Source organism: Taeniopygia guttata, chromosome 1 (assembly GCF_048771995.1).
Source record: "Taeniopygia guttata chromosome 1, bTaeGut7.mat, whole genome shotgun sequence".
NCBI classification, from domain to species: Eukaryota; Metazoa; Chordata; class Aves; order Passeriformes; family Estrildidae; genus Taeniopygia; species Taeniopygia guttata.
Window position 1 is genome coordinate 114,257,158 of NC_133024.1, and position 12,642 is coordinate 114,269,799.

General features: G+C 46.8%; 1 protein-coding gene and 1 long non-coding RNA gene across 3 annotated transcripts in view; one reads left to right on the forward strand and one right to left on the reverse strand.

The window, feature by feature from the left end:
* The window catches only part of RUNX1 (RUNX family transcription factor 1), a 190,608-nt gene that overhangs the window by 80,020 nt on the left and 97,946 nt on the right, over positions 1–12,642 (forward strand). For both annotated transcript variants that reach the window (XM_030284489.4, XM_072936008.1), the window contains exon 3: positions 11,335–11,588. In XM_030284489.4, the coding sequence (XP_030140349.1) occupies positions 11,335–11,588 (254 nt within the window). The remainder of the gene's footprint in view (positions 1–11,334; positions 11,589–12,642) is intronic.
* LOC140685131 (uncharacterized) lies at positions 10,074–11,483 on the reverse strand. The gene is made up of 2 exons (XR_012058364.1): positions 10,853–11,483; positions 10,074–10,289 (listed from the first exon to the last, which is right to left on the reverse strand). It is a non-coding gene; the product is annotated as an uncharacterized lncRNA (long non-coding RNA).

Below are 12,642 nucleotides of genomic sequence, written 5' to 3' on the forward strand. Positions count from 1 at the left end.
CTAAAACTTAATCCTAAAATGAACCCTAAAAATGCACCCGGGGCACTTTGGGTTGGCAGCTCCCCTCTCCTGGAGCGTGTACCTGCTGAGGAAAAGCAGAGCGGCCTCGGGGGGCTTTGGTAAAGATTCTTTATTCTCTTGGCCCAACATTTGTTATTTTATTTGGTAAAAAGTCTTTATTTTCTTTGGTAGAAATCTTTATTGCCATTGGTAAAAATTCTTTATTTTCTGTGGTAAATTTTCTTTATTTTCTTTGGTGAATATTCTTTCTTTTCATTGGTAAAAAGTCTTTATTCTCTTTGGTAAAAATCCTTTATTTGCTTGGGTAGAAATTCTTTTTTTTCTTTTCCTTGGTCATGGAGTGGGGATTAACAGCAAGATTTGGGGGTCCTGAAGAGTTTGGGAATCTCTGAACCCTAAAACTTAACCCCAAAAATGAACCTTGGGCACTTGGGGTTGGCAGTTCAAGTCTCTTGGACCATGTACGTGCTGAGGAAAAGCAGATTTATTTGGTAAAGATTCTGTTTTTTCTTTGGTAAATATTCTTTCTTTTCTTTACTAAAGATTCTTTATTTTCTTTGCCGTGGAGTGGGAATTTAATGGCAAAAATTGGAGGGGTGCTGCAGGGTATGGGCATCTCTGTACCCTAAAAATGAACCCTAAAAATTAACCCTAAAAATGAAATCTGGTCCATGTCCCTGATGAGGAAAAGCAGATTTGGTTGGTAAAGTTTGGGTTTGTTTGGTTAAAATTTTTTATTTTCTTTGGTAAAAATTCTTCATTTTTTTGGTAAAAATCCTTTCTTTTCTTTGGTAAAAATCCTTCCTTTTCTCTGGTAAAAATTTTTTTATTTCATTTGGTAAAGATTATTTTATTTGGTAAAAAATATTTCTTTCCTTTTGTCGTGGAGTGTGGATTAATGGCAAAAATTGGGGGGAAAAACCCTCTAAAAGTCATTTTTCAGTCTGCTGAAAAATTTTTCAATTTGCTCCTTTCTTTTCCCAACATTTTCCTTTGTCGTTGAGTGGGGATTAACAGCAAAAATTGGGGAATTTTGGGAAAAAAAAAACCCCAAACCTCTAAAAATCAGAATTTCTCTTGGAAATCAGGAACTTCCTGCAGGTTTTGTTGCTCTGAGGAAAACCTTGGAAATCTTTGTAACTGCCGCCGTTTCTTTGTCAGGAAACGCCAAAAAATCACTTTTATTTCAAATATTTTTGGGGAGATGATGTCCATGTGGTGGAATTTCCTGTGGGATGGAGGAAATTTGGGAATATTTGGTAAAGGGAGGATGAAGGATCAGGATTTTGGGGTTGATTTGGGTCCCGTGGTTGTTCCCAATCCCAGGTTTGATGGTTTTTATCCAAATTAAAGGTTCAGCCTCCAGGGCTGAGGAGTTTTGAATCCCTCACAAAAGAAAAATCAAATAAAATCCCATCAAAGCACCCAAAATAACTTTAGTAGGAGGATAATTGGGGAAAAAAAATGGGAATTTTAAGCTCAATTCATAGACCTATATATTATATATCTAAAATATATATTATTAATTAATATAATGTAATATAATGTAATAGGGTATAATATTATATTATATTATATAATGTAATGTAATGTAATAATATAATGTAATATAATGTAACATAACATAACATAATTATAATATAATATAATATAATGGTATAGAATGTGATGCAATATAATATAATATAATGTAATTAATGTTATGTTATGTTATGTTATGTTATGTTATGTTATGTTATGTTATGTTATGTTATGTTATGTTATGTTATATTATATTATATCATAGTATATTACATTATGTTATATTATGTTTTGTTATATTATATTATGTTATATTATATTATATCATAGTATATTATATTATGTTATGTTATGTTTTGTTATATTATATTATATTACATTATATTTTATTACATTATATTACATTATATTTTATTATATTATATTATATTATATTATATTATATTATATTATATTATATTATATTATATTATATTATATTATATTATATTATATTATATTATATTATATTATATTATATTATATTATATTATATTATATTATATTATATTATATTATATTATATTATATTATATTATATTATATTATATTATATTATATTATATTTATTATATTATATTTATTATATTATATTTATTATATGGTATAATATGAGATAATATAATGTAATGAAATGTCATGTAATATAGTATAAATTTTATATATTATATATTATATAACACACACATATAATACTTATAATATATCTATAGATTATCAATATTTTGCTGTGTATTTATAGGGCAAACCCTGGCACTGAGGGGATGAAATTTGGAATTTGAAACTTGAAATTCGAAATTTGTGCTTGGCCGTTCCCTTGGGACCATCCTGCCCTTTCCCTGCTTTGCTTCCACACAATATTTCTTAAATATTGCCACGCACAGATTTGATTTTGTGGTGATAATTCAGATTATTCCCGCATAAAAATCCCACCAGGATGCTTTTTCTGGATTAAAAAAACCTAAAATTAGGGCAGTTCCAGTCCCTGGTTTCATCACTGTGCAGATGAACTGGAGGAAAATCAGATTTAAAGGCTGTAAAATGAATTTTGCAGTTGATTTTTTGTTGTGGGCATCACGTGCAGTATTTTGGAAATTTGAATTTTGGAAATTTGAATTTTGGAAATTTGAATTTTGGGAAACAGGACCTGGATTTGCTCCAGGACTGATCCTGCTCAGCTCTGGTCACCCCACAGCAAAATTCCTTTAAAAAGGGGGTGGGCACTGTTGGGAGCTGTGTTCAGGGAGGTTTTTATCAGAAATAAAAATAGTTCTGGAATAATCTTGAATTTCCAACCCTGCCTGAAGGTTTTGGAGCAAAATCCCTGCCCAGGGATCTTGAGTGTCCAGTCAGGAATGGTCCAGATGGAATTTCTGCTCCCCAGGACACTGCAGATCCAGCAGATAAATCAAATATTCTGGGGCTTTAATGAGGGATGCTTTGTGCAGGGAATAACCCAAATATTTCTTAAATATTGCCATGCACAGATTTGATTTTGTGGTGATAATTCAGATTATTCCCACCTTAAAATCCCACCAGGATGCTTTTTTCTGGATAAAAAAACCTAAAATTAGGGCAGTTCCAGTCCCTGATTTCATCACTGTGCAGATGAACTGGAGGAAAATCAGATTTAAAGGCTCTAAAATGAATTTTACAGTTGATTTTGTGTTGTGGGCATCACGTGCAGCATCTGGATTTTGGAAAACAGGACCTGGCTGAGGTCACCCCACAGCAAAATTCCTTTAAAAAGGGGGTGGACATTGTTTGGAGCTGTGTCCAGGGAGGTTTTTATCAGAAATAAAAATAGTTCTGGAATAAGCTGGAAGGTCTGGAGGGGTTCAGGGCAGGGTTGGAGGAGGCTGAAGGGAAGGGGATGAGCAGAGCTGGAATTTCAGCTCCTGGTCCCAATCCAGGTGGGATTTGGGGAGCAGAGAACCAGGGACAAGCTCAGGGTCAGAGTTTGGGGATGAGGAGTCACCAGAAAGGACGAATTCCCTACAAATCCCCTACAAAATTCCTATAAAATTCCCTTTAAAAGGGACAGGAGAGGCCTCAGGGTCCCCAGCTGGGATGTGGGATCCACTTGGATCACCTGGGCTGCTCCTTCCCTCTTCTCCCTGGACCAACTCTGATCCCAGCCTGGCACAGGGATCCCAGCCTGGCACTCAAATCTCCCTCTGATCCCAGCCTGGCACAGGGATCCCAGCCTGGCCCTAAAAATTCCCCCTCATCCTATCCTGGCACTCAAATCTCCCTCTGATCCCAGCCTGGCACTCAAATCGCCCTCTGTGCCCATCCTGGCACAGAGATCTCCTCTGATCCCTCCTGGGCCTAAAATCTCCCCTTGATCCCTCCCTGGCACAGGGATCTCCCTGTGTGCCCACCTTGGCACAGGGATCCCATGCTGGCCCTAAAAATTCCCCCTCATCCTATCCTGGCATTTAAATCTCCCTCTGATCCCATCCTGGGCCTAAAATTTTGCCCTGATCCCAGCCTGGCACTCAAATTTCCCCCTCATCCCATCCTGACACTCAGATCTCCCTCTGATCCTATCCTGGCACAGGGATCTCATCCTGGCCCTGAAAATTCCCCCCAATCTTATCCTGGTCCTCAAATCTCTCCCTGATCCCTCCCTGGCACCCAAATCACCCTTTGTGATCCCATCCTGGCCCTAAAATCTCCCCCTGATCCCACCATGGCACTCAGATCTTTTCCTGATCCCACCTTGGCACAGGGATCCAAGCCTGGCACTCAAATCTCCCTCTGATCCCATTCTGGCACCAGGATCTCCTTCTGTGCCCACCTTGGCACAGGAATCCCATCCTGGCCCTAAAAATTCCCCTTGATCCCTCCCTGGCACTCAAATCTCCCTCTGATCCCATCCTGGGCCTAAAATCTTGTCCTGATCCCAGCCTGGCACTCAGATCTCCCCTGATCCCATCTTGGCACAGGGATCTCCTCCGATCCCTCCTGGGCCCTAAAATCTCTCCTGATCCCATCCTGGCACAGGGATCTCCCTCTGTGCCCACCTTGGCACAGGGATCCCATCCTGGCCCTAAAAATTCCCCCTCATCCTATCCTGGCACTCAGATCTCCCTCTGATCCCATCCTGGGCCTAAAATTTTGCCCTGATCCCAGCCTGGCACTCAAATCTCCCCTGATCCCAGCCTGGCACTCAAATTTCCCCCCAATCCCATCCTGACACTCAAATCTCCCTCTGATCCCATCCTGGCACAGGGATCTCATCCTGGCCCTGAAAATTCCCCCCGATCTTATCCTGGCCCTCAAATCTCTCCCTGATCCCTCCCTGGCATTCAAATCACCCTTTGTGATCCCATCCTGGCCCTAAAATCTCCCCCTGATCCCATCCTGGCACAGGGATCTCCCTCTGTGCCCACCTTGGCACAGGGATCCCCCCCTGGCACTCAAATCCCACCTGGAATAAAGAGGTGCTGAGGTTTTGATGGGAATTTTCTGAACCCCAGGGCAGATCCGTGGTGGGGACAAACCCAACAAGCTCCAAACACCCCAGAAAATAATGGGAATTCTCTGAAGGGGAATTGTCCCAGGAGAAGTGAGAGCTCCCAGGAGCGCTCGTGCATTTTGGGACCATTTTGGGGCCATTTTGGGGCCATTTGGGGCCATTTTGTTACCATTTTGGGGCCACTTTGGGGCCATTTTGGTACCATTTTGGGACCATTTTGGTTCATTTGGGTGCAGCCCTGGCTGGGCTCTGGTGCTGCCCAAGGTGGATCCATGAGGAAATCCTTTAATAAATCCATTTTATTCCTTAATTCTGCCCAGCCTCTACTCTAGGGCAGCCTTCATAAAGCTCCTTTCTTTTCCCAAAGTTTTCCTTTGTTGATCCTAAAAGCAATGGGGGTTTAGCCATTGTCACCTAAGGATCCTAAAGGATTTAGGATTTTACCCACTCTTTTCGTCTGAAGATCCTAAAAGTGATTGGGTTTTAGCCATTATCACCTGGGGATTCTAAAGGATTTGGGATTTTACCCACTACTATTACATCCTAAAAGCGATGGAGTTTAAAGCCCCATTATCACCTGAGGATCCTAAAAGCAATGGGGTCTTAGCCACTATCACGTGAAGATCCTAAAAGATTTGGGATTTTACCCATCATTATCACCTGAAGATCCTAAAATATTTGGGATTTTACTCACTGTTTTCACCTGAAAATCCTAAAAGTAATGGGGTTTTAAGTCCCATTATCATCTGAGAACCCTAAAATCAATGTGGGTTTAACCATTGTCACCTGAGGATCCTAAAGGATTTGGGATTTTACCCATCATTCTCACCTGGGGATCCTAAAAGATTTGGGATTTTACCCATCATTATCACCTGAGGATCCTAAAAATATTTGGGATTTTACCCATCATTCTCACTTGGGGATCCTACAGGATTTGGGATTTTACCCATCATTTACACCTGAAGTTCCTAAAATATTTGGGATTTTACCCATCATTATCACCTGGGGATCCTACAGGATTTGGGATTTTTAGCACCGTTATTAACTGAGGCTCTTCAAGGCGCTGCAATCCCCTGGGAATTTTTTCCAGGATCCCAAATAATCCCATTTTTGGGGTTATTTCTCGCTGCTGGGATGAGCTCTGGCACTTTCCCTGCTCCCGGAGGGATTTGGGGCTGTGGCAGCGATCAAAGCCAAAATTCCTACAGGGATTTGGGCACTTCCCGATCCTCGGGAGTCAGGGAATTCCCATCCCCCCCATTCCTGCTGATATTTTGGGGGATTTCCCGTTGCGTGTGAAACACCAGTGCAGGAAATAAGGACAAAAATCATCTTTTTCTTTCTTGTCTGTCCCTTTTCCTTGGGCAATATTCCATTTTTAAAACCCTCAAATAATTTAATTTAATTTATAGGATTTTTTTTCAGCTCAGGCAGCAGTTCCAACGCAATAAATATTTACAGGGATAATTCAAAAACCTGACAAAAATACATTTATAGTGGTGTTTTAAGTGTGTTTTGCTTCTAGCAATGAACCAGCAGTTCGGTGAATTGATGAGATTTGTAGGATCGGGGATTTTTTTGGGTATAAATTAAAGAAATTCGGGTGCAAAAGGGGAGAACTTGGCCAGGGAATATTGACCTTGTGTTGTTAAAATTCACCCCGAAATTGTTGCCGCCTCTCTCTGGCGTTTTCCTTGGCTGCGATGTGGGGAAAAAAATCGGGATTTTGTGCTCGAGGATTCCGCGGAGGATGGAAATTCCCTTGGGGTTTGTTTCCAGCGAATAGAAATTGGTGTCAAAATACAAATTGGGGAAGTTTTAGCACCCGTGGCGATTCCCAAAAACGATCCCAAAACCCAGCGCCCGTCTTAAATTTAGGGATGCTAAATTTTGGGAGGAGCAGCATCAGCTTCGCGTCTCTTCCCATTCCCAAAAGCTGCTGAATTCCCGTTTTTCCAGAGCAACACGAGGACACCCCTGAGAGCTGCTCTATTTATCATGCAAAAAAATAAAATTAGAAAGGAGAGGATGAATGGAATTGGCCCAAAAAAAAAAAAATACTGAAAGAAACCCACAAAAAACCACAAAACTGAAAAAAAAAAAAAATATATATATATATAAAACCAAACGCAGCCAGGTGCGGGCGATGCTAATGGGGCTGTAAAATAAACAGCTCGATTTGTACCAAAAAATCAAAATATCCTCCCCGCGGTGTTTGCCCTGGCTCTGCTCTCTCTGATTTAACTCCTCACCTTCCCTCGCAAAAGGGAGTGAAATAGAAAATTGTCGCTTTTAACCCATGTTAAACCCTGATAACGCCGGGAATTTATGGGGGAAAATTGGAAAAAATGCGGATTTTCTGCTAAATCGTGGCGGTTTCTGTGTCTCCCCACGCGCGTGGGGCGCGTTTGTTTATTTTGTGTTTATTTTGCGTTTATTTCGCGTTTATTTTGCGTTTATTTCGTGTTTATTTTCTGTTTACAAGGAGCTCGAATTGAGGAGAGATGCAAAGCAGGGAGTGAAGTTCAGCTCAAAATGTTCGTGAATTTAAATGTCAAATCCTCCCCAGCTCTTGACTAAAAAACAGAGAAATAATTAAAGGCTATTTTTTCACGTTTTAGCAGATGGATGCACATCAGTAAAATAACTCTTCTTATCTCTGCCATGCCCGTAAAAAGTTATCAGCCACTAATACAGCCCAGATGCTTTTTAAGCTGTGGTTTGTAACAGCCGTTCGCCTCGATATTTCTCTCTTTTTTTTACCCCTTAAAATAGAAAAGTGAATTAAATTCGGGATCGTTGCACGCGAAAAAGTAGAAAACACGGGATTAAAAATAATTAAAATAAAGAAAAATGTTTACAAGTTAGAAACATTTAGGAAGTTGGGGTGAAATAGTTCGAACACCAAATTCGGGAAAGCTTGGCTGGCACCGGGAATTCGGGACCCCGGCGCATCCCTCTCCCTGTAGCAGGAGCCGAACTCTCCCCGCCGGTTTAATTAATTTTTTTATTCGGTTTAATTGGGTTAAAGGGCGCAGCATCAAAGGCGGCTCCCGGCAAAGCCGAGCATCCCCTGGTGCCGTGGGGTGCCCGGGGCGCTGTGCCGGGGTTGCGGAGGGTTCTCAGCTGTTGTGGGACAGGCAGGACCGTGTGGGAGCAGCTCCCGAGGCCGCTCATCCCAAATCCCAACCCCAAATCCCAACCCCAAATCCCAAATCCCAACCCCAAATCCCAAATCCCGGGGATGCGGTAGGTCTCAGCCCCAGTGGGGACGGGATGGGCCGTGGTGGGAGCGGCTCTTGAGCCGCAGTGGCCGCTCCCAATCCCAAATTCCGACCCCAAATCCCAAATCCCAAATCCTAAATCCCGATCCCAAATCCCAAATCCCGGGGTCTCCCCCCGTCCCCGTCCCCGGTGCCGCTCGGCCGGCGGGCGGCGCGCGCCCTCCCGCGGCCACGGCGGGAACTGCACCCAGCGCGCCCCCGCCGCCCCTGGAGCGGCTCCCCCCGACCGGAGCGGCCCCGGGGGATCCCCGCGACCACCTGCAACCCTCCATGCTCCATCCCTTCCTCCATCCATCCCTCCATCCTCCATTCCTCCATTCCTCCATTCCTCCATCCATCCCTCCATCCATCCATCATCCATCCATCCATCCATCCATCCATCCATCCATCCATCCATCCATCCATCCATCCATCATCCATCCATCCATCATCCATCCATCCATCCATCCATCATCCATCCATCATCCATCCATCCATCCATCATCCATCCATCATCCATCCATCCATCCATCCATCCATCCATCCATCCATCCATCCATCCATCCATCCATCCATCCATCATCCATCCATCCATCATCCATCCATCCATCACCCATCCATCATCCATCCATCCATCCATCCATCCATCCATCATCCATCCGAGCTGCCGCGGGTGGCCGCGGGAGGGACGGGCATGCGACGGGCGAGGGGAGTGCGATTTGGCGGAGGGAAGAGCAAAGACAGCGCCGAGAGCGCGGCGAGGACGGGTCGGGATCGCCCCGTTCCCGGTCTGGGTTACACTCGCGGAATCGGCGAATAGCATTAAAAAAAAAATAAATAAAATAAAAGGGAAAAAATTTTTTTAAAGCCACCAAAACCCAAAATCCCAGCCCGACGCGGCCGCCCCGCCTCCACCCAGCATCCTGCTACCGGCTCCGCGGGCTCAGAGCGACCCGCTGGTGGCCGTGTGGCTGTGCCCGAGCTGCTCCCGGCGGTGCTGTCCCCGCGCTGGGCTGTGCCGGGAGGAGGAGGAGGAGGATGATGATGAGGAGGAGGAGGAGGAAGGCTGGCATCGCCACCACCTCCCCAACAAACCGAGCGGCGCCGGGCGCTCCTGCCCAAGGGGGCTGCGGGGACACCAACCGGGCTGCGGCCGTGCCCGGGACCCCCTTTAGACGCCCCCCAAAAGCTCCGGAGCGGAAAGGAGGAGCGGGGACCACCCTGCGAGAAGCGGGGACCACCGTGGGAGGAGCGGGGGACCACACCGTGGGAGGAGCGGGGGTCCCGGTGGTCGGGCGGTGCCCCGGAGGAACGAGCCGCGGAGCCGCGGTGGCCCCGCACCGATGCCGGGAGCCCCCGGCCCGCGGCCGCGCCCCGGTAGTGCCGTGATTGGCCGGTGCCCTCCCCGTATGCAAAGCACCGGGGGAATGACATTCCTCCGCACGCCTCCGCCGCCCCGACTCGCTGCCGGTCACCTCCAGCCAAAGCCGGCAGCGCTCCCTCCGCCGCCCCGCGCATCCATCCCGGCAGGAATTCTCCGCTCCCGGTAGTGGAACAGCGCTGGGGCCGAGCCCAGGCTGGAGCTGCTCCCCAAAATCCACCCGGCAGCTCCGCGGTTTGATCGCACCCGCCGCTTTCCGCCTCTGCCGCCGCCGCTGTGGGTCACCCCCTCCTACCGCCGCCTGGTTCGCGGAAGGAAAGATTTCACCCGTTCAAAAGTAGAGATTGAGCTGAGTGGGGAGGGATTTTTTTGGTTTTGTTTTCTCTTTCCGCTTTTTAATATTTTTTTTTTGCTGTCGCCGGTGGTTTTTTTTGGGTTTCTGCGTGCGCGGCGGGTTCCATCCCGCAGGACGAGAGGGAGAAAAGTCATGTTTGCCAAAGCAGCTTTCCACCTGCTGCGCTTCAAATGCTGCTGAGCAGCCGGTTCCTGTGGCCGAATTAGAGGAAGACTGCCTGAGATACTGAAAAAAAAAAGAGAATTGGCAAGGAGCGCCGAAGTTGTTGCAGACTGTTGGTTTGACTGCTGAGGAGGACGTGAGTGGGAGAGAGAGAGCGCTGTTGCACACACAAAACCACAGAGAGAACCCACAATTTAACCAACATCCCCAACCCCGAGTCTGCAGCTGTTGGACCTCTCAGCTCCGGCGTTTGCGATCGGCTGTGACTTTTCTTTCAATTAATGAAAAGCGTTCTACCAAAGCTAAAGATCTGAAGCTTGAACGCCATGCACTGAGCTTTTCTTTTCTTTTTTTTTTTTTTTATTTTTCCTTTTTGCGCAAGAATGATTGAAAGGTCGTGACACGAACGCTCTTAGAGCAACGCCAACTAAACTACTGAAGCTCATTTTCAAGGCTGCTTAAAAAAAAAAAAAAAAAGAAAAGAAAAGAAAAAGCAAATCTCGCGGAGAACATTAATGGATTCCCGTTGTGTTTAAACTCTCTACAGATTCTCTTGTAAATATTTGATGAAGTGCGTGTGCGTGAGTGTGTGGCCGTGAATTTCTATCCAGTTGTAGCCGGCTGACCTTTGCTCACCATCCTCCTCCTCCGAAGAACAGCCCCGAATTTCCCTCCGACTGTGATTTTTTCCCTCCGGAAGACGCTTTTTGCTTTCTCTCGGCACCGGCGAGAAATCACCTGGAAGGAACTGGGGAACACCGGCTCGTAAAAAAAAAAATTTTACTTTTTCCTGCCACTTTGGGATGAGCTTTAGCCGCGCTCCCTTTCCTCATCCCGGCCAAAGCCGCTCCCGCACGACCCTCGCGTTTATCGGATTAACGGGATCTATTCCACCGGGCCAGGAAAGCGAGAATTGAGTCAATCAGCAAAAAAATCCACTCGGGGAACCGGCTGAGGACCGATTTCTCTGCGGGGTTCACCCCGCACCCTTTATGTTGGTCCCGGGAGAGCGTCTCGCTGAGGAGTTGCGCTCGCGTAGCCGCTCGGTAGGAACTCAGCGGAGGTTTTGTGTGGCTCTAAAGGCTTGTTGTGATGCGTATCCCCGTAGATACCAGCACCAGCCGCCGCTTCACGCCGCCCTCCACCACGCTGAGCCCGGGGAAGATGAGCGAGCCGCTGGCGCTGCCCGGTGCCGAGCACGGAGGGGCTTTGCCGGGGAAGATGCGCGCCGCGGACCGGAGCATGGTGGAGGTCCTGGCGGATCATCCCGGGGAGCTGGTGCGCACCGACAGCCCCAACTTTCTCTGCTCCGTGCTGCCCACGCACTGGCGCTGCAACAAGACGCTGCCCATCGCCTTCAAGGTGGGTCCTGGGTAGGGCTGGGTGGGGATGGGGGGAAACAGCGGGGGAAGGATGCGGGGATGGGGGTTCGGAGGTGCTGCCGGCTCGCTCCGCGCTTCTCTCCTTCCATCCTTTCCCTCTTTCCATCCTTTCCTTTCCCTCTTTCCTCCATCCTTTCCCTCCTTCTTCCATCCTTTCCTTTCCCTCCTTCCTTCCATTCTTTCCCTCCTTCTTCCATCCTTTCCCTCCTTCTTCCATCCTTTCCTTTCTTTTTCCTTTCCTTTCCTTTCCTTTCCTTTCCTTTCCTTTCCTTTCCTTTCCTTTCCTTTCCTTTCCTTTCCTTTCCTTTCCTTTCCTTTCCTTTCCTTTCCTTTCCTTTCCTTTCCTTTCCTTTCCTTTCCTTTCCTTTCCTTTCCTTTCCTTTCCTTTCCTTTCCTTTCCTTTCCTTTCCTTTCCTTTCCTTTCCTTTCCTTTCCTTTCCTTTCCTTTCCTTTCCTTTCCTTTCCTTTCCTTTCCCTTTCCCTTTCCCTTTCCCTTTCCCTTTCCCTTTCCCTCCTTCCTTCCATCCTTTCCTTCCTTCTCTCCTTTCCTTTCTCCTGTTGTTTTCACCCTTTCCCTCTTTCCAGCCCTTCCCTTTTTCCTTCCATCCTTTCCTTTCCCTCTTTCCCTCCATCCTTCCCGTCCTTCCCGCTCCGGGCCGCGGTCGGGGCAGGTTTAGGGGCAGCCGGGGGATGCGAAGGGCCGGGAGAAGCTGGCAGGTCCCTGTGTCCCTGTGTCACTCTGTCCCTGTGTCCCTGTGTCCCTGTGTCCCTCTGTCCTCTGTCCCTCTATCCCTCTGTCACTCTGTCCCTGTGTCACTCTGTCCCTGTGTCCCTGTGTCCCTGTGTCCCTCTGTCCTCTGTCCCTCTATCCCTCTGTCACTCTGTTCCTGTGTCCCTCTGTCCCTGTGTCCCTCTGTCCCTCTGTCCCCTGTCCCTGTGTCCCTCTGTCCCTGTGTCCCTGTGTCCCTGTGTCCCCTGTGTCCCTGTGTCCCCTGTGTCCCTGTGTCCCTGTGTCCCTGTGTCACTCTGTCCCT